The 19,356-nt window shown below is 48.7% G+C and overlaps 1 protein-coding gene across 2 annotated transcripts in view; it reads right to left on the bottom strand.

Annotated features, from left to right (window-relative positions):
- Positions 1-19,356, bottom strand: part of RREB1 (ras responsive element binding protein 1) — a 121,052-nt gene that overhangs the window by 41,122 nt on the left and 60,574 nt on the right. For both annotated transcript variants that reach the window (XR_008200120.1, XM_052648106.1), the window contains exons 3-6: positions 16,095-16,217; positions 15,316-15,528; positions 10,982-11,071; positions 9,672-9,835 (exon numbers count right to left, since the gene is read on the bottom strand). Coding sequence is in view for 1 of the 2 variants with exons in the window: in XM_052648106.1 (XP_052504066.1) it covers positions 9,672-9,835; positions 10,982-11,071; positions 15,316-15,486 (425 nt within the window). In the remaining variant the exon portion in view is untranslated. The remainder of the gene's footprint in view (positions 1-9,671; positions 9,836-10,981; positions 11,072-15,315; positions 15,529-16,094; positions 16,218-19,356) is intronic.

Here is a 19,356-nt window from a genome sequence, read left to right as displayed (position 1 = left end):
TATCCTTTCAAAAAATAAAATAAGCTCTGCTGGAGGGGCTGAAGGGGTAGCTCTGCCATTTCCTTATCCTAGTGTCTTACGGGAGGAATAAAATCCTATGACCAACGCCTGCCACCTGTTCCTTTTCTCAGGGAAGAGTGGTAGCGTTCTACCACGTGCAGACTTCTCAGATGTAAAGTAAGAGTTCTGAAAAGGACTACAGACTATCGTCCAACAGCAAGTGCGAATCCACATGAAAAATGTAAAAACGCCACAAAACAAGCAATTCAAACAAAGAAAAACAACAAACTGGAAGCCTTCAAATAACGATGAGGGTGTGCACAATTCAGAGAAGATGCAGGAACACAAACTCCTGCTGTCACGTCCTTGGGACGCAGCCTGAAATCCTCAAGGTCAAAGGGCACAGGGTCTGTTCTCTCGGTTTTGTAAATACTCATGCTCACCGTCACAGAGGAGGGACTCGTGGGTTAAACTTTCCTCAGGGAGAAGAGAGAGGAAGCAAACTACCATCTGAGGAATACCTGATGTGAGGCAGCATTTAATCCTCGTAACCACAACTTCTCTGAGCAGAGCGCCACCCCCGTTACAGATGAAGGGATGGAGGCCCTCGTCCCCGTTCTGAGGAGCATCCTTACCAGCCTCAGCCAGAGAGGAAGGAAGAACTCTCAGGGGACCCACAGAGAGGCCGCCTTTATTTCAGCAATCACCGAAGTTGAAATAATAGCGTACAAATTTCAATTCCAGCCAACGAGATGCAAAAAAGGCTAAAAACGTTTAACTATAATTAAACAATAAACCATTTGGTGAAAGATTAATAAAGCTATTGGGGAAAAGTGGTAACTTAAGACATTCTGCTGTGATAAAGGGACTTATAAATGGTCACTCTTAAGGGGAAAGTTCTGGGCCTCTCAATAATGCAGACTTCTACGAGAGGGAAAAGCATGTTAAGTGGAATGATCAAGGAATGGGGTAATACACTTCAATGACTTTTTTTTCCTGATTAAAGAGAAAAAAAAGTTTACACTTTCGTAACAGAAAAGGCTTTTTAAACTGTACCCGAAGTATGCCCATTCCAGTAGAGAGTACTAAATATACTGAAACGTCCTTGTAACCACGTACTATCATGAACAAGACAGCCGCCAGAACTGACGGCCACACGTCCAACACAGTTCACAGCTGTGCTGACTGCACAGACGACGTTAAAATCTCTTTCACGCAAACCCCTCGGTCTTCAGAGGGCTGCCAAGTACATCATCTTCTAAGGGCACCCAAAAGTGGAAAGGCTTCTGAGCGCCCCCGAAAGGCGTTTTCTCCTCGTCTGTCTTTCCCTCTAGGGAAGGGGACACTCAGTTACAGGTAAGAACTGTGTTAGCACCCCCCCTGCTTTTTAGTAGGAATATTCTCAAGGAAACACAATGCTCACATAGTCCTGGGTAGGCTGACCCCTAGACTCTCATCCTACAGCGACCTCCTCCTGCTGCCTCCCTCCTCCTCACAGGGGCCAGGGAGCAGGCCCTGGGACTGAGACGCGTTTCCAGGGGGGGCGGGCCGAGCCCCGCGTGCGCACCCCCACTCCTGAGAAGGGGCAGGCACGAGGCCAGAGAGCGCGCCCCGGGCACCTGACCATCGCCGTGGCTACTTTTCACAGGGGGCTTCCTCTTGCTGGACCTGGAGGCTACAGAAGCGACCCTCCCATCTCGCGGCCCGGTCTCCGCTCCTCCTGCTTTCAGTCCCAACCCGCAGCGCAGCGGCAGAGGCCAAGGCCGAGGCCTGGCTGCGCCCAAGCGGCTGAGAGTGCCGTGCTAAATTCAGAGCCTCCATGCTCTCATCTGTCACGGAGCAGGTCACATTTCTGTGCGGCCAATGTTGGAACACAGAAGCCTCTGTTCCTGAAGACGGCCCATGATGCGGGGGCATCCCCGGGCCCGTCTCCTGTGGGGAGGGATGGACGCAGGGGTGTTCACGGCAGCAGGAGAGCGGGGCGATGGGATGACTCTCCAGGGGCGCCCCCACCTCACCTCTACCTTCTGCACACACAGCTGAGCTGAGGACACAGCCTGCTCTTCCTGCACTCCCCTCTAAACAACAGAGAGGTTGGGAAAGCGTGCTCCCGCCAGCGTCTCTCTCCTGTGTGTTCCTAACATGACAAGGACTCTGAGACTCTCTTTACAGCTTAAAGGTCTACAGTTTGTAAGATGAGGAGCAAAGGAGAAATTAATTTCCTGTTTTCCGAGGCCATTATAGTCTGCAAAAGGAAAATCCCCATTTCAGAGGTCTGATTCTTTCCAGAGGAGATTTGTGCCATTCTCTTTCAAGCATCATCGCTTCTTCACAGCTCTGCCGTCCAGCACTTTCTGGAAAGTTTTTGCAGATTGCAAAGCTCAGTGCCCTTTTTCCTACACTGAGCTCTCCCAGAGGGTGTGCTCTGGCTCAGTTTCCCAAGTTTGTTTTGGAAGACAAGCACCGCTCAATCCAAAATTTCAACATGGGAGCAACTGATAAAGAATTCTGGGAAGTTCAAAGCTGGAGCTGCAGCAGTGTTTCCGTGATACCTGTTTTGGACTGCGATGGCAACCTATTAGTCTGCTCAGGAACTAAGCTGCGGTTCGAAAGGTTTGGGAAAGGATTTTCAAACCTCAAAAACATGAGAATCCGCAGACAGGGAAGTGGTAACTTGAAAAACCGTCCCAGATACGGTAATAAATTGAGATGGTCTCCTCTGAAATTTCTTTAAAATAAGCTGGAATCTGTATCACTGCAGTCTCCCTGTTTACCAGATATACAACTACTTTTAAAAGTAATTTAAATGAATTTCCTGGAATGAAATTATAGTAAGTTATGGGCTGTACCTGAGCTACAGTGCAACTATCAACATGACGACACATAATTTAATCTGCTTTCTGATTCAGTGAAGTTTATTTTTCTTTTTATTAATATGATAATTCTACTGGGTTGACTACAAGGTGATGGTCCTCTCATAAAACTATGGTAAAAGAAACTACAAAACGGTCGATTAACCTAATAAATGAAGATAACAAACACATTCTCATACAATGACTAGTGGCTGAAAAAGACAGAGTGACTTGCTTTTAGACAGAGGGTGGCTGCAAAGGTACCTCATTAAAATTAGCTAGGCGTGACCTGAACTGAACAGGACTGAGCTCCCGGCGTCTGTGCTGTGAGATGTGTGAGCCCCTCTGGGTGCTGAAGCAGCCAGAGTCCGGGGTGGAGCCCAGATCTGCCTCCTCCACGGCTGCTCAGCCCTAAATCCGGGGAAGGTGGGGCTTATCCAGGGGAGAGGGCACACGGAGGCTGGTGCAGCACGCGTGTGCGTGTGGACAACCTCAGGAAAGGGGTGAGCACGAGGCCGAGGGCAGGGGTACTACAAGTTCCCAGACCAGCCCTGGCGAGTCGGGGCTTGGCAAATTGGATCTAGAGATCCACACCACGGGGGCTCGTGTTTCGGCAGGGGTCTTACTGAGTCTGCACCCCCTAGGGGAGGGACTGAAGATCAGAGCACAGAGCTGTGTCACAGGAGGCTGGCGCAGGAAAGGGGGCCCGGGACGGGTTAGAAACGAGGCAGAGCAGGGATGGGGGTGGGCGTCCAGGCTGCACAGGCCCAGCCTCCGCCTGGGCTCCAGAGCCCCCACAGGGGGGTCCCTGGCTCTCCCAGCCCAGATGCTGCGGCAGACCTTGGGGAGTGGCAGGGCGGCCGCCGAAGGCAAATGAGAAACACAGCTTTGGTCCTGAGAAGCAAACACACAGCCCACTGACTTCCTTCCAGGCTCTGAAAGTCAAGCGAGGATGCGGCCCATCAGAACTGGGGGGCGCACAGTCTTTTCAACCCCAGAGCAGCTCTGGCCCCTGACGAGTGTAACACAGGTACGTGCCCAGGAGAGACCACAGCTCACCATCCTGGCATCAGATCCTGGAACAGATCCACCGGACCAATGAATCTTACTCTGCTCTTTCTGGCACATTTTTGTAAGTGTTTTCACATTTTTATAATTTTTCTTTACCCCCAAAAGTACAGTTGCACCAACAAACGAAGGTGGTGATGACTGTGACTGATTACCAAACACCAAATGTTTCTTTTAACCCATGGTTTGCAATTTTCTGCAGGAGTGTAATAAGCTCAAATATCCCAAGTAAATTCTTATAATTTAAGTTATAGGTTTAGGATAGCAAAAACAAAAGAAAAAAATCTCTTCATTATTTTCTGGCATCTTACGAATAGTCAGTCAGCCGCTGCATTTCCCTTCAGTGGCACATGCGGCATTAGTGACATAATAATGAACTGACATTATCCTCTGCGCGCTGCATGCGTTCATTCCCACAGTCGGTTCCCACTGAATCCCCACAATGCTGCCACTGGCACAGACATCACTGCTTTTTACAGATGAAGCAACCAAGACACAGAGAGGTCAGTTAACCTGCCAGGGTCACACAGCGAGGAGTGCGTGCCTCTCAGAGATTATCACAGGATGCCGTCAGCTCCGAAAACAAACTCAGAAACACCTCTCAGCCAGGACATTCCCCAGGTCGCTGCAAGCCTTCACAATGCTTTCACAAACACTGCACTTGAGTGCAAGTTCTAAGTGAGGTTTACCATGCCACTTTGGTGAGGTACAGAAAAATCAGAGATTTGTGAAAAGTTCTGCAGAATTAAAAATAGAATTCAGTCCCCAACAATTAGTCCTCTCCTGTAAATCAAGATGACTCACACAATAAAATCAGCGCAAAATAAAAAATTAGCACAAACATCCCTAATAAACAGTAATTTATAAACAGTAATTTACATAAATGAGAATCTCAGGGTAATAGCAACGGCTGGCCTAGAAAAAATTCAATATAATTTTTAACAACACATGCATGCTAAGTTGCTTCAGTTGTGTCAGACTCTTTGCAACCCCATGGACTGTAGCCCGCCAGGCTCCTCTGTCCATGGGATTCTCCAGGCAAGAATACTGGAATGGGTTGCCACGCCCTCCTCCAGGGGATCTTCCGGACCCTGGAATCAAACCCGCGTCTTTTATGTCTCCTGTATTGGCAGGTGGGTTCTGATGGTGATTCCAGGCTCACCAAATAGAGTGGACTATGCTAGCTGGATGGCTCAAATAGTTTAACATTGAAAATAATGTTTTACTACAGGAAATTATTTTGAAAGAGAGTAAAGCTTGAAACAGTGCTTTTTTCTAATATACAAAGTGACATACATTCTTTCTAATACACAAGGCTGTATCAGTTATTTCTCATGGCCTCTAAGCCTGACAGTCTATGTTCAAACCCTGGCACTGACTGTGGTCCTAAGCAAGCTTCCTCATCTGCAAAATGGGATGATAACGGTACAAACCTTACAGGTAAGAGCACATGAAGATAAGCAAAGATCTATGAGGAGACAGAAGGACGCTGTATAAACCAGCTGGAACTGATAGCACCTCTGAAAAACACTCCACCCAACAGCAGCAGGAATACACGCTCGTAACAACAAGAGATGTTCTCCAGGACAGACCATATGCTCAGTTATAAACCCAGCCTCAATAAATTAAAGGGAAAAAAAAATTGAAATCATGGAACGCTTTCTTCAATTAACAATTCAATGAAGTTCAAAATTAGTAATATAAAGAAATTTGAGAAGTTGTAAATATGTGAAATCAAACATACTCTTAAATAACCAATGGAAAAAAAATCACAGAAAAACTAGAAAATACTTTGAGATGAATGAAAAGGAAAATACAACGTACAAAAATTTATGGAATGTTATGAAAGCTTTAAACAAGAAACATTTACAGCTGTAAATGCCTGTCATAAAAACATTCTCGAATGAATAGTCTTTACCTGAAACTCTAGAAAGAGATGAGCAAGCTAAACTTAGAGCAGACGGGAGGGAAACAGCCATGCTTGGAGCGGGAAATTTAAAAAACAGAGAACAGAAAAGCAACGGGGGAAACAAGTCAACAAACTGAAAAGTTACTTCTTTTAACGCTAAGTTGCTTCACTACTGTCTGACTCATTGCAACCCAGACTGCAGCCCGCCAGGCTCCTCCGTCCATGGGACTTTCTAGGCAAGAACACTGGAGTGGGTTGCCATGCCCTTCTCCAGTGGATCTTCCCGACCCAGAGATCGAACGTCTTCTGCGTTGGCAGTCGGGTTCTTTACCGCCAGCGCCATCTGGGAAACCCCTGTTTCTTTGAAGAGACGACCAACAAAATTATTAAATGTTCAGCTAGATCGACTAAGGAAAAAAACTGAGAAGGCTCAAATTAGTAACATCAGGAAGGAAAGAGGAGGCATTACTGACCTTACAGAATAAAGAGGATCGCAAGGGGACACTAAGAGCAACTGTGCGCCAGCCAACCAGATAACTCTGATGAGATGGCTAAATTCCTACAAAAGACGTAACTACTGACACTGACTCCAAGGAGAAACAGAAAAGGTGAACAGAACTATCACAAGCAAAGAAACTGAATTAGTCCTTCAAAAACCTCTCGGGAAGAAAAGCCCAGATGGCTTTGCCGATGAATTCTACCACATATTTAAATGAAAGGAATTAATATCAACTCTTCACGAACTCTTCCAAAACGGAGAGGAGGATGGAATATTTCACAACTCACTCTATATGACTCGTAATTACCTCAAAGAAATGCAAGCAACCAGGAATATCCAAAACAATCTAGGGAGAGAACTAAGTTCAGAGACTCACATCTCCCAATTTCCAAACTCACCCAAAGCCACAGTAATCAGTGCCATGTTAGGCCTTGGGATAGACACACAGACCAATGGAAGAGATCTGGCAGCACAGACAGAAATCCTTATGTTTATGGGTAACTGAATATTGATAAAGGTGCTAAGACAATTCAATGGAGAAAGAAAAGTTTTTAAGCAAACAATACCAAAGACTGAACCTGGATTCCCTCCTTACACCATACACAAATGTCAACTTAAAATGAAGTGCAGACGTAAATGTGAAAACATTAAAATTATGGACTCATGAGACTACACTTCATAGCTGGTGGTGTCATGAAGAAGACCGACAGTTACAAGTATGGGCAAGGGTGTGTAAGACTGCAGCCCTCTCACACTGCTGGTGGGAGTGCAAAATGATGCAGCTCTTCTGGGAAACAGCGTGGCTATTTCCCAAAATGTGAAACATGACCCCGCAATTCCCCTCCTCGGTGGCTACTCAAGGGAAACGGAACCACATGTCCACACAAAACCTGTACAAGAATGTTCACAGCAGCATCACTTGTAAGGGCCAAAAAACAAAACCACACAAATGTCTGCTGACTGATGAAGAGGTGAATAAAATGTGCTGCTGCTGCGAAGTCGCTTCAGTCATGTCCGACCCTGTGCGACCCCATAGACGGCAGCCAGCCAGACTCCTCTGTCCCTGGGATTCTCCAGGCAAGAATACTAGAGTGGGTTGCCGTTTCCTTCTCCAATGCATGCATGCATGCTAAGTCGCTTCAGTCGTGTCCGACTCTGTGCGACCCCATGGACAGCAGCCCACCAGGCTCCTCTGTCCACAGGATTCTCTAGGCAAGAGTACTATGTCCCTACAATGGATTGTTACATGACAAGAAAAAAAGATGCTACAACACTGATAAATGTTGAAAGCATTAAAGCTAAGTGAAAGAAGTTGGTTAGGAAAGCCCGCACATTCCGTGAGAAGTCCACAGAAGGCGAATGCACAGGGGAAGAGTGATGAGAGTCTTCCCAGGGCTCGGGGGCGGGAAGTAAGGAGAAGCCACGGTGAGTGGGTGCGGGCTTCCTTCTGGCACAATGAAAACGCCCTCAAATGGGGCAGGAGAAAGCGAGGAAACCACCCAAGAAGGTAATACTTCCAGGATTAGGTTTTGAGAGCTCAAATACATAAGAACAAAAATTTTTTTTTTAAGCAGGAGGAATAAAACAGAGCAAGCAAAACGAAACAAATGGCACACAGAAGGCAAAAGGACACTAACAGACTAGTGTGGAAGCAAAAAGCCGAAGCTAAAAGTTATTGCCTAGTCTCCCAGTCATGTCTGACTTCTTTGAGACCCCACGGACTGTAGCCCGGCCGGTTCCTCTGTCCATGGGATTTCCCAGGCAAGAATACTGGGGTGGGTTGCTATTTCCTTCTCCAGGGGACCTTCCCGACCCAGGGATCGACCCTGTGTCTCCTGCCTGGCAGGCAGATTCTTTACTACTGAGCCCCTTGGGAAGCCCAGAAGCTAAAACATTAAAATAAACATTCCTAGGAGGAGATGACGGGCAAAAAGAATAGGAAACTGTGCATATATATATAAAAAGGTAACACCCTTCATCAAAATCCTTTAATATCCTGATACATTTCACAGCATCATACTCTACCCTGCTTCGAGGAGTTCAGACTGAGACATCCATAGGATTCAAATGATTGCAGCATTACCCAGAAATGCAAATAACAATAATAAGTAACAATGGCTGCCTGCCAACCATGTGCTGAACTCATTATCTCTAATCCCCATCCTAGTCCAATGAAGTGGATACTATCAAAAATCCCAATTTAAAGAGGAGCAAAGTCAGGTACAAGGTTACGCAACTTGCTCAAGGATGGAAAACTTGTAAGTAGCAGAGGTGAGATTTGAAATCAGGACCTAATTCCAAAAACCCATAAATTTACCACTATACCAGTGTGTCTCAAGTACACCATCAGGGGATCATAATTTTACATAGAATAAATGGGACCATCTCGTTTGAGTATTTATATATGATAAAATACCAATTTCACAACTCTGTAAACTTTTCTTTTAAAATACATATGTAAAAAAAAGTTAGCCAACTTTTTAAAAGAAATCAATATAATGCTTAAAATGGAATATCGAAAAATAAAAACAGCCTGATTTTTTGAGAAGGTGAAATTTGGGTCCCTTTAAAATGTTTTCCTACAGTTCCAATGTTCCTAAAATATTTGTGTAGAAAAAGAAGATAAGTTTGTTCTGACCCCTAAATCCTAAGTCCTCTGTCTATTAAGTATGTTTTCCATTGGTTCCTCCCACAACATTTTTAATATGCCCACCACTGAGCTTTCTCCCACTTCAGAGCCAGCCTCCTTCTCCCTCAGGAAGTAAATTCCTGACATTTATCAGATTTTTCCCTTCATTTTATCCTATCTTATCCTGAAGCTCTCCAGCCCACTTAACTATTTATTCGATGCTCCAGAAATGTTTCGCCCTGCAGGGAATCTCTCCGCATATGCAAATAGTTTTAAAAAGGCAAGGGTTACTATGCTAATCCTCTAGGGTTTCTCTGCCTCTGATAAGCTGCCCACCTCCTTATCTCAGCAAAGAAACTCCGACTGGCCAAGGGTCACCCTGAGGAGTCCCCCATCAGCCACAGACCAAGCCCAGGTATTGCTGGCCATCGTGAGCAGACACCTCTGACACACTGGAGACTGTACAGGCAGGCAGACAAAACCAGCTCCGGCTTCTCTGCACAGGAACAGACCTCCTCCTGCCTTTGGGCAAGACGGCCAGAGGGCTGCCCTGCTTTCGGTCAACCCCGCTCCGGGCTCGAGGCGGCGGATGCAGGCTGCCTGCACCCACCCGTGCATGTTCCCGATGGTGGCGAAGGCCTGCCCGCGTGCAGCACATCCACCCGTGCATGTTCCCGATGGTGGTGAAGGCCTGCCCGCGCGCGGCGCACCCACCTGTGCATGTTCCCGTTGGTGGTGAAGGACTGCCCGCAGACGGTGCACTTGTAGGGCCTCTCCCCGGAGTGCACCAGCATGTGCCGGTCCAGGGAGCTGGCAGAGCTCAGCGACTTCCCACAGATGCTGCACGAGTGGTCGGCCCCACCCGTGTCCGTGTTGTGCTGCGGAAAGCAAGGATCACAGCATCATCGAGGGGGACGTGTCAAAACTCGGCGATCGGGAGGTGTAAATTCAGAGCTTCACATATACACACACGTATAAACACACACACACACACACAAATGTGTATTAAAACGCCAGCGACGCTTCTCAGCTATTTTTTTGTTTCATTTTAAATGTCTTCCCGAATGTCAAAATCTATTGGGACCGGAGACAAATCTTTGGTCTTCCGTTTCCGTGTTCCAGTACTGACAGCACTCCTTCCGCAGGCTCGAAATGAAGGTGGGGTCTCTGCAGGTCTTTCTCAGAGACACATACAGATGAACTGGCCACAAAAACTAACATGAGCAGAAAGATGCAACTACGAGGCAAACGTGAAGGACAGCCTTCACGTGAGTTCTGCGATGACTCAGTCCAGCTGTCAGAGAGAGAGAACTGAAACCTGCCCGGCTCAGAGTTCCGCCTCTGAAATATGTTGCTGCTGCTAAGTCGCTTCAGTCGTGTCCGACTCTGTGTGGCCCCATAGACGGCAGCCCACTAGGCTCCCCCGTCCCTGGGATTCTCCGGGCATGAACACTGTAGTGGGTTGCCATTTCCTTCTCAATGCGTGAAATATGTTACGAAGGAACGTTTCTGTCCAAACCCAAGTTACTAAACGATGCTATTATTCAGCACCACGTCATGACTTGACTACTGTCAGTCCTTCACAGTTTCAGATTCACTACTATCTCATGGACCATCCACAGCAGGCAAGGGAGAAGGATAAATCTCCTAATAAAGAAGAAAAGCCAAAGAGACCCCAAACCAAGGGAATTCCCTGCTGCACGATGTAAGTTTACAGCAGCGCGTAGAATCGGGGTCTACACCTACAATCTCACCGTGCTGTGAGCAGATCCGGTTCATGTTTATGATGAAAAGTCTGTTATTTGTGATTGGCTAACTAGATGTTTACTAAATTCTGAAAAGGTGTTCTGTGTGACCTGGGACTCTGTCACAGTGACATGGATACACGAAAACTGTTTCATAACCCTCCTCAGAATGCTTAGACTATTACATCTATATTAAACAGCCACAATGCATCCATTAAGATAAAGTCATCTCCCCTCTTAACGAAGAGCTATGTGAAACAAACAGAGGCGGCAGCTGACCTGGCGAATGTGCATGGTTAGCTGGTGCTGGGTGGTGCAGACCTTCTCGCACAGGGGGCAGTTGTAGGAAGACTTCTCCTCTTTCGTCTCCTGAAAAGAGAGGAGAAAAGCATCCGCTTCAATCCACAGTGAACTGGTGCCTCTCATGTGTGTTACACACACCTGTGTCTCATGAGCTGCAGCAACAGAGCGGCTGAGCGCATGGGCTCTGGAGCCTGGCTGGGTGTGAGCTTGTCTGCCCTCCGCTTCCTTGTTTATAAAATGGGGGAAAGCAGAGCATCCACGGCAGCACGATACAATGAGGAGTAAATCACAGAGCACCCAGAAGGCATGAGCACAGTGCTCGGTTCAGGGGTGAGTGCTCGATAAACGTCAGTGTTCTCGTTAGACACCACTTAGAATCATCGGTGACAGTGAAAAATGAAGCGTCAAGCCACAACCGCACTAGAAACGGGCTGTACTCCTCCCCAGGTCTGACCCAGGCTCCAGTCGCTTGTTTCTGCCTGGTCTTGAGCCCCCAAGATACATGAAAGGGAATGGAGTTCTCATGACAAAAACCCACCCTCCTGAGGGTGGAAGGCCCCAGTGCCCACCTGGGTGCCCAGCAGGCATCAGTGGGACCCTTTATGGCTGGAGCACCTGCCCTAAGTGTGAGGAAGGGAAGGAGCCAGCTTTGGGGCTGGACCCTCAGGCATTTTCAACAGCCCTCTTTTTACTTGTACTCATGCAACTGAATTTCTGTTCCCTGTGAATAATACCAATTATTAAACAGTTACTATGCACACGTGAAATGGTTTTTTTCACACAAACGTCAGAGATGGCTACTGTTACGGATCCCATTTTGGGGATGAGGAAACGGGTACAGAGAGGCAAGTAACCCGCCCCAAACCGGAGCCAGGATTAACACTCAGGCCAGCTGCTCACAGCCCATGCCCTAACCACTAGGCTACACAAGTCTGACCCAGAAAGGATTGACCCCAAGGCACAGAAAGCAAACACCCTTGTGGCTGGCTCATGAGAGATGATGACAATAAAATAAAAGCCACCCTGAAAACCACAGAGACAAATGGCGCTGGGCACCATACGGGGTGGAGTGAAGGCAAGAGGCGGCCCGTCCTCGGCTCCTCCGGGAGGCCCCTCCCACTCCTCAGAGGTGAACAAGCCCCACGGTAAGTAACACACACCTTCTCTCCTTGGGTCTGAGAAATAAGTATGCTACACATTTTTTCACTCTCATATTAAAAAAAAAAATCACAGATATGTATTTTAAGGAAGTATACTAACCCAGAGACAATTAAAAAACAAACAAACAAAACCCCTCCGCTGCAGCCTCACTCAGTCATCATCCGCCTCTACCCCTTCCAGAGGCAGAAGGTGTGCGTGGGCTGGGAGTGGGGTGTTCTCCGGTCAGGATGCAGCTGGCCGAGAACCACCAGACAGAAAGCACGAACAACAGGCTGAGGGCTCTCGCCTGGCACTGCGGGATGCCTCAGGGCTGGCCCAGACCCGGTCTCTGGGGTGTTTATGTTAAATTATTAGATTAGCAACAATGTGCATTGAAAAGCAGTTCTGGGGGCTTCTTCCCTGGGGGTCTGACTCCACACTCCCAAGCACACGGGCCTGGGTGTGATCCGCGGTCCGGGAGCTAGATCCCAGGTGCTACAATGAAGATAAAAGGTCTCTCTCATGCCACAGCTAAGATCCAGCACAGCCAACCAGATAAATGTATTTGTAAGTGGTTTGTTTCTGGGTTCCACTGTGTGGCACGCAGAACTTCCCTCAACAGGGTCGAACCCGTGCTCCCTGCAGGGGAAGCGTGGAGTTTGAATCCCTGGACTACGAGGGAAGTCCAAAAAGAAATTTTTTTTAAGAGATTCACTGAAGGACATAAATAAATGTGAAAAGCCAGGCCCTCCAAGCAGCCAGCCTCTTGAGGACGAAAATTCCTTTAAAAAAATAAATAAAATCACTCTGTGAGCCCCTTGAGGCAGACACCGGAGGCGCTGAGTGGCCCCTGGGACTGAAGGGATTGACTCTGGGGTCTGCCGTGAACTGGAGCCCGACCCCTTTGGGAGGCGGGCAGCGGGGCGCTGCAGCCCTCAGCAGAGTCATGACGTCCATGATGGCCTGGGAGAAGGAGTCTCCAGACTCAGATGCAATTTTAAAAGCAAAGCAGATGGGAGGGGAAGCACCACGATGCCGGCAGAGCCCTGCTGGAGAGGCCCGAGTCCAGAGACTGCGGCTGTGCTGGTAGCGGGAGCTTGCTTCCCGAGCTGACAGATAACATTAGCAGCTAATGTGATAACTAACCATTCCATAATGAAACAATCTGGCACCCTTGCTGGCTTCCAGCGGTGGCTAATCTGCCCTGGAACGCTGCTCCTCAGGGCGCCCTCCAGCCCTCCCGTTCGTCCCGGTAGGGACCACGCTGGGTTTTTCTAACGCGCTATCCTCCCCATCCTGCCTCTCGCCCAGATCTCCTTTCAAAAGCCTAAGCCGGTGCCCTGAGGAGCCCCAGAGGACACAGGAGGCGGGGGACGAACGGCCAGGCGCCCCTGTGGAGTCCCCTGCACGCCCCACGTGCGGACGGAAGGCCGCAGGCCCCTCCACGGCTCTACGTACTCTCTGAGTCCCTGGGATGGGACCGAGCCTGGACTCGGGCCGGCTCGGCCTCTGCTGGGCCGTGCTGGGCTCTCTCAGAAAGAGCTGGCACCTGGCACACAGTGCCTGGCTGGAAGGAAGAGGGGGGCAGACACTGTGAAATGGGGGGATGGATGGATGGGGGGATGGATGGATGGATGGACGGACAGTCACGTGAGACTGGAAATAAACCTTTTCTTCCCAGAGCTCCTTCTTGGCTCAGGCCACAGTCAAACAGGCTGAGAATTTTCTCAGGTACCCACAGGAAGAGAGGCACGAGGAGAAAAGGAGAAAAAGAGAGAAAAAGTATCAATGCCCCCACCCAACAGCATCATTTAACTCCGAATCTTCAGCCTTGAGGACAAGCTGGAGAAACGGACCCGCCTCGGTCGCTGGAGGGATGTGAGGCTGGGACTCTTTCTGGAGGGCACCCTGTACCGGGCCGTGACTCACGCTGGACTTCTATAGCGTATAGGGGACCATTGCGCTGGGCTGGAAGGACTGTGCTCAGACAATTCTGCATGAGGACAGTCACTTTGGGATTATTAATAAAAAAGAAAACTAACTCACAGAAGCCCAACAGGTTTACCTTCCTGCCCATCCCTGGTCTCCAGACAAAGTCAGAAGGCTGCCTTCTCCCAAGGGTGTGGTGGGACTCCACCGAGTCAGGGAAGCAAAGGACATCCACACCATGTGGGCGCAGAGCAGAGAGGGGAATAGCCACCTCGCTCCTCGGGCACTGTCGAGCACGCAGCTGCAGGACAGCAATACTTTCTCAAGTGCGCCATGTGGACACTAAGACGCATCTTATTTCCCAAGGGAGGAGACACGGCCTTCCATGACATCCCTGTCGTCCTATGCCCCTGCCCACCGCGGTGATCTCTGAAAACTCAAGAGGAATACGTGGCATCCCGAGAGGGATCCTTGGACACCCAGTTGCGTGCCTTGTCAAGGCTGGAAAGCTGGAGAGCAGTCCAGCAGAGCGAGGACTCATTGGGTACCTGTGCTGCAGACACTTAAAAAATCAAGGAGGCGGCATCGTAAAACCAATTAAGCAGCTGTGTGAGTGAAGAAAGGAATCACATCACAGGAGAGGAGCAAGTGGAGCTCTCTGCCTCTCCTGCACAGTGAAGACAGTGCGCGCACGCGTGTGTGTGTGCACAGTGAAGACAGTGAGCGCGCGCGCACGTGTGTGTACAGTGAAGAAAGCGTGTGTGTGTGTGTGTGTGTGTGTGTGAGTCGCTCAGTCATGTCCAACCCTTGTGACTCTATGGTCTGTAGCTCACTAAGTTCCTCTGTTTGTGGGATTTCCCAGGGAAGAATACTGGAGTGGGTTGCCATTCCCTTCTCCAGGAGATCTTCCTGACTCAGGGATCAAACCCGGGTGTCCTCCATTGCAGGCAGATTCTTCACCATCTGAATCAAGAAAGCTTGGGTTCAAATCAAGTCACAAGGTCACAGGGCAGGGCGGTGCTCTCACCAACACTGACACCTCAGCACAGAAAACCTTCTCTGCGAATGGAAACCTAATTGCTAAGTTACAAGCACTTAGCACCTGAAAAGGGATCATGGCCTCTGGGTGCGGCTGTGCCGTTCAAACCTCGTCCAAGGTTCTGGCTCAGGGAGCTGGGCGCAAGGGGACATCCCTCCCCCAGTGCTCTCACAGAAGCCACCACAGGCGCACAGATGCTTACCTGGTTCCTTCGGCCGATCCGATTTGGTCCCGGAGGCTTCGTGGGGGACTTGACGCTCTGGGGGCTCCCGCCATTCTCGGCGACCTTCCCCACACTCATGACTGCTGACATCATGGTGTTGATGGAAGACAAGTCTGAACCCTCCAGGCCAATGGGTGAGCTTGACGTCATTGGGACAGGGGTTTAAGCTTCTAGGAAGCCTCGGCCACAGAACTGAAAGTGAGAAACTGCTGATGTGATCGCTGGGAAGTTGAGGCGTCTGTCAGGCAGGTGGCAGGGGCCACGGCTACCTCCCCTTCAGTTCAAGCTGACTCGCGGGCCCATATGACTGAAGCTTTCATCTCAACCAAGCACTGTCACACTAAACCGCCTTGCTCCTTTCTGAGTATGGGCCACCGACGAGGTGACCCAAGGCAGGTCCTCTTTCTTTGCTAATCTTTCACGAGGCAAAGTGGGAAAGGTTCCAACAGTCAGTAAGGCCGGGAGGGCCCATCTGGCCAGTGGCCTCCTAACAGCCTACTCACTACTGTGCGTGTGTTCTAGACCCAACGACGGAAGGTGAGAAACCTTGGCTCTCACCGAACTCCAGGCCGCAATACCTGATTTTAATGGGGGAGTCCAAAGTGTGTCAGACAACTGAGAAGCCACACTACCACCCAACGTTACAACCAAATTTCAAATCAGCATAAAAAACGCTGTTTCTTAAAACGTATGAAGACGTAATACACCTTCCCCCAGAAAATGGAAGGAAGGAAAACCCCGCCCGCACTGGCAGTCACCTCCATCCTCCGCCCTGGCTGGTGCGCTAGGAGCGCCTCATCTGCTGCAGGGGTTGCGTGTGCGGCAGAGGCAGCGAGGCTGGGGGGCTCCTTTCTCTCTTCTCTTCGTATCTCTCGTTGACACTGGAAGGCAAGCAAGGGCAGAAAGGTTCAGAAAGAAAAACAGAAACCACGTTTGCTGTAATCTCAGACTGCTGCACTCACCAGGCTGCAGGGAACCGTACGGGAGGAGATGTCTGAGTCCTCTTTTTCTTCCAAAACCACATTCTGCGGTTGTTTCTCACCCTTAACTGATGTTCCCTACAGCGCCGTCACCCTCACTCCCAACAGCCAAAACGATTCTGTGGTATTTTATTTTCTGAAGCTCACATTTGTCCACGTACAGCGAACTTTCTTTCACACTCTACCCTTGTTCCCCACAAGGAGTCTCAGACTCCCTCTTGACCTGTGTCCCGCCTCCTCCTAAAACTGGCCAAAGATAAGGCAGGGAAGGAATCCGCTGAAGACTCAGCGTCTAGGAGGGAACAGGTCAGACCTTAAGAAAACCTGGTAATCCGGAAGGATGGCTGCAGGGAACACAGCCCCTGGACTAGCCCAGCTTCACTCCTCCAGGCCTCCTCTAGCCACGCTTCTTCCACACAAGTACTATTGGCTATCGGAAGTTAAGTCTCCAGGTAACCCATCTCCCTTATTGTATCTGGGAAGATTTTCTCTGGCCACGTACCCTGTTATCCTCCAGTGTGCATTAAATTCTGCAAGTCCACAACTGCCTTAGAGATCCAGCTCATTATCTCAGGAGCAGCCCTGGAGAGAACATGACTTTCTGCGGTTCCCCTTCCGCCTCTAGAAGCAACCCAGGTAGGGTGGGACAAATGGAGACTCCCGGAGCAGCCGCGAAGGTGACTGGCAGCAGAGCAGGAAAGGCTGGGGACACAGCCATCTGACGGCTTCATACAACTGGTGGGCCATCAGCTGAGAAGCCCCAAGCTCTTACCCAAGAGCCAAAGAGAACCTCAGCAGTAACACTCTCCTTGTCAAGAGACAAAATCTGCCTTCCTTGTTAGTAGACACTTTGAAGAGCATGTGTGTGTGCGCGCTAAGTTGCTTCGGTTGTGTCCGACTCTTTCCGACCCCATGGACTGTAGCGCCCCAGGCTCAACCCCATGGACTGTAGCGCCCCAGGCTCGACCCCATGGACTACAGCGCCCCAGGCTCCTCTGTCCATGGGATCCTCCAGGCAAGAATACTGGAGTGGGTTGTCGTGCCCTCCTCCAGGGGATCTTCCTGACCCAGGGATGGAAGCCGCGTCTCTTGTGTCTCCTGCACTGGCAGGCGGGTTCTTTACCACCAGCCCCACCTGGGAAGCCCCAGACATTTTGAAGATATGAACCAATGGTTTGCCAAATGGTAAGTAAAAGCACTAACTGCCAAACAGACAACTGTTTAGACCCCTGACCCAGCCTCACCCTTGTGTCTTCCACATTAAAAGAGCAAAAGGAAACCTCGGTCCACACTTGAAACAGACAAAAAAACAAGACAAGCCCCTCAACCCCAATACTGCTTTCTTTCCATGAAGCTTCTCCCATATGGGAGACCATTTAAACTTTTTAAAAACTGCACTTCAAAATTCCCATTCTGAATGTCTTTGAAAGTTCATCTGGGAAATCCCTTTGAATGTTGAAAAAATATTCAACACATGTACACACACGGAAGTATACATGCACATACCTCATTTTCTTTCTTTAAAGGATTTCTAACGAAAGTATCATCAGTTCCCTAGAATTGTAATCCAGTCAGTGAACAATTATTTCCTAGATTCATGTAAGGGGCACCTTCTATACTAAAGCCCTCTCATTCTTTTAAATATATATTGCCTAGAGGTTTATTTTTTAAAATACTTATTTATTTGGCTGTGCTGGGTCTGAGTTGCAGCACGTGGGATCTAATTCCCCGATCAGGGATCGAACGGGTCCCTCGCTTTTTAAGTGCGAAGTCTCAGCCACTGGACCACCAGGGAAGGCCCCCTGCCCCCACCATGGTTTTAATATCCATCAAATCATAAAATGACTAGGAGTCTTCTTTACTGTAATTATATTACGTCAGTAAAAATTACCTCAACCTTCCTACCGTTTATAGTGGGATAGTTTCGATGACCTTGCTTTTGTCCTATTATGGCACTTAGAGAAGAAAAATGTGGTCGAGTTTTTCAGACCAGGAACAGATTTAAGCAAGCACCTTGCAGATTAACATGACATCAGAAGTTACAAACAACATGGGCTGCATCTCTCACTGAGAAGGGAAAGAAAACGGGACAGAAGGGAAACAGTCAACGAGAAAATCAGCGCAAATATAGTCACCAAGAAGAGGTAAAGTCCTGGTAAGAATTTCTGTCACAATCACCAAGATGGCAAAGAAACCCTCCCTGAAAACTGTGTAAATGCCTCAAGTATAGAAAACCCAGCAACAGTCACAACCGCTCACCAACCTACGGGCTGAAAGCTGCAAGCGCTTATATCCCGACTGGAAAATGAGAAAAGTCAGGCAAATGTGCTGTTTCCCACTTTGTCTGGACAGGAAGACATTTGCTAAATTTACTTCCTCCTTTGGGATAAAGTGTGAAGTGTGACCCTGCCCAGTGATGACGCCGAGATCACCGACATTTACTTCCTTTTCCTAGTTCAAATGTACGTAAACAGTAGTAGAGACTCTTCTCATCTCTGATCGGAAAGTGCAATTAACAAAATGAAACTCCTAGTTACACTGTTTGAAAAGAAAACGGCCAGTGGACTCATCCTTGGCAGCCCTTTCAGAAGCACCCGAGCCAGCCTGCATAGAAAATCTTTTCTGAGATTTTCCTCCGGGTATGCGCTTGTGTCTTATGTGTGACTTCTCTTTCGGGGAGGATGGAACAGGAAGAATGGAAGGGACCTGGTGTAAAACAATGTAGCTCATTGTTCCCAGTTAGAAAAAACAAATCCACCTTAATATTAAGGTGCATTTATCCACTCATTTAACCAGAAGCCAGCAGCTAGAATTAGTCAGTCCTCCCTGCCCACGCCTGACCCTGGACCACACTAGAGCAATGACCCAACTGACCAACCTACACCTTCTGATTCTCAGTCTCAAGGGATGAAAAGAAGGATGAGCAGTTTGAGGTCCATTTACAAAGCACACTTTTCTTCATAAATATTTACAGTCCTAATGTTTTCACTCTCTGCTCCCTGACACTGATCTATAAATCTGCTCTATTACTGTAAATAAA

Source organism: Budorcas taxicolor, chromosome 11 (assembly GCF_023091745.1).
Source record: "Budorcas taxicolor isolate Tak-1 chromosome 11, Takin1.1, whole genome shotgun sequence".
NCBI classification, from domain to species: domain Eukaryota; kingdom Metazoa; phylum Chordata; class Mammalia; order Artiodactyla; family Bovidae; genus Budorcas; species Budorcas taxicolor.
The sequence above is the reverse complement of the archived record's forward strand: the minus strand, read 5'-3'. Positions and strand labels throughout refer to the sequence as shown.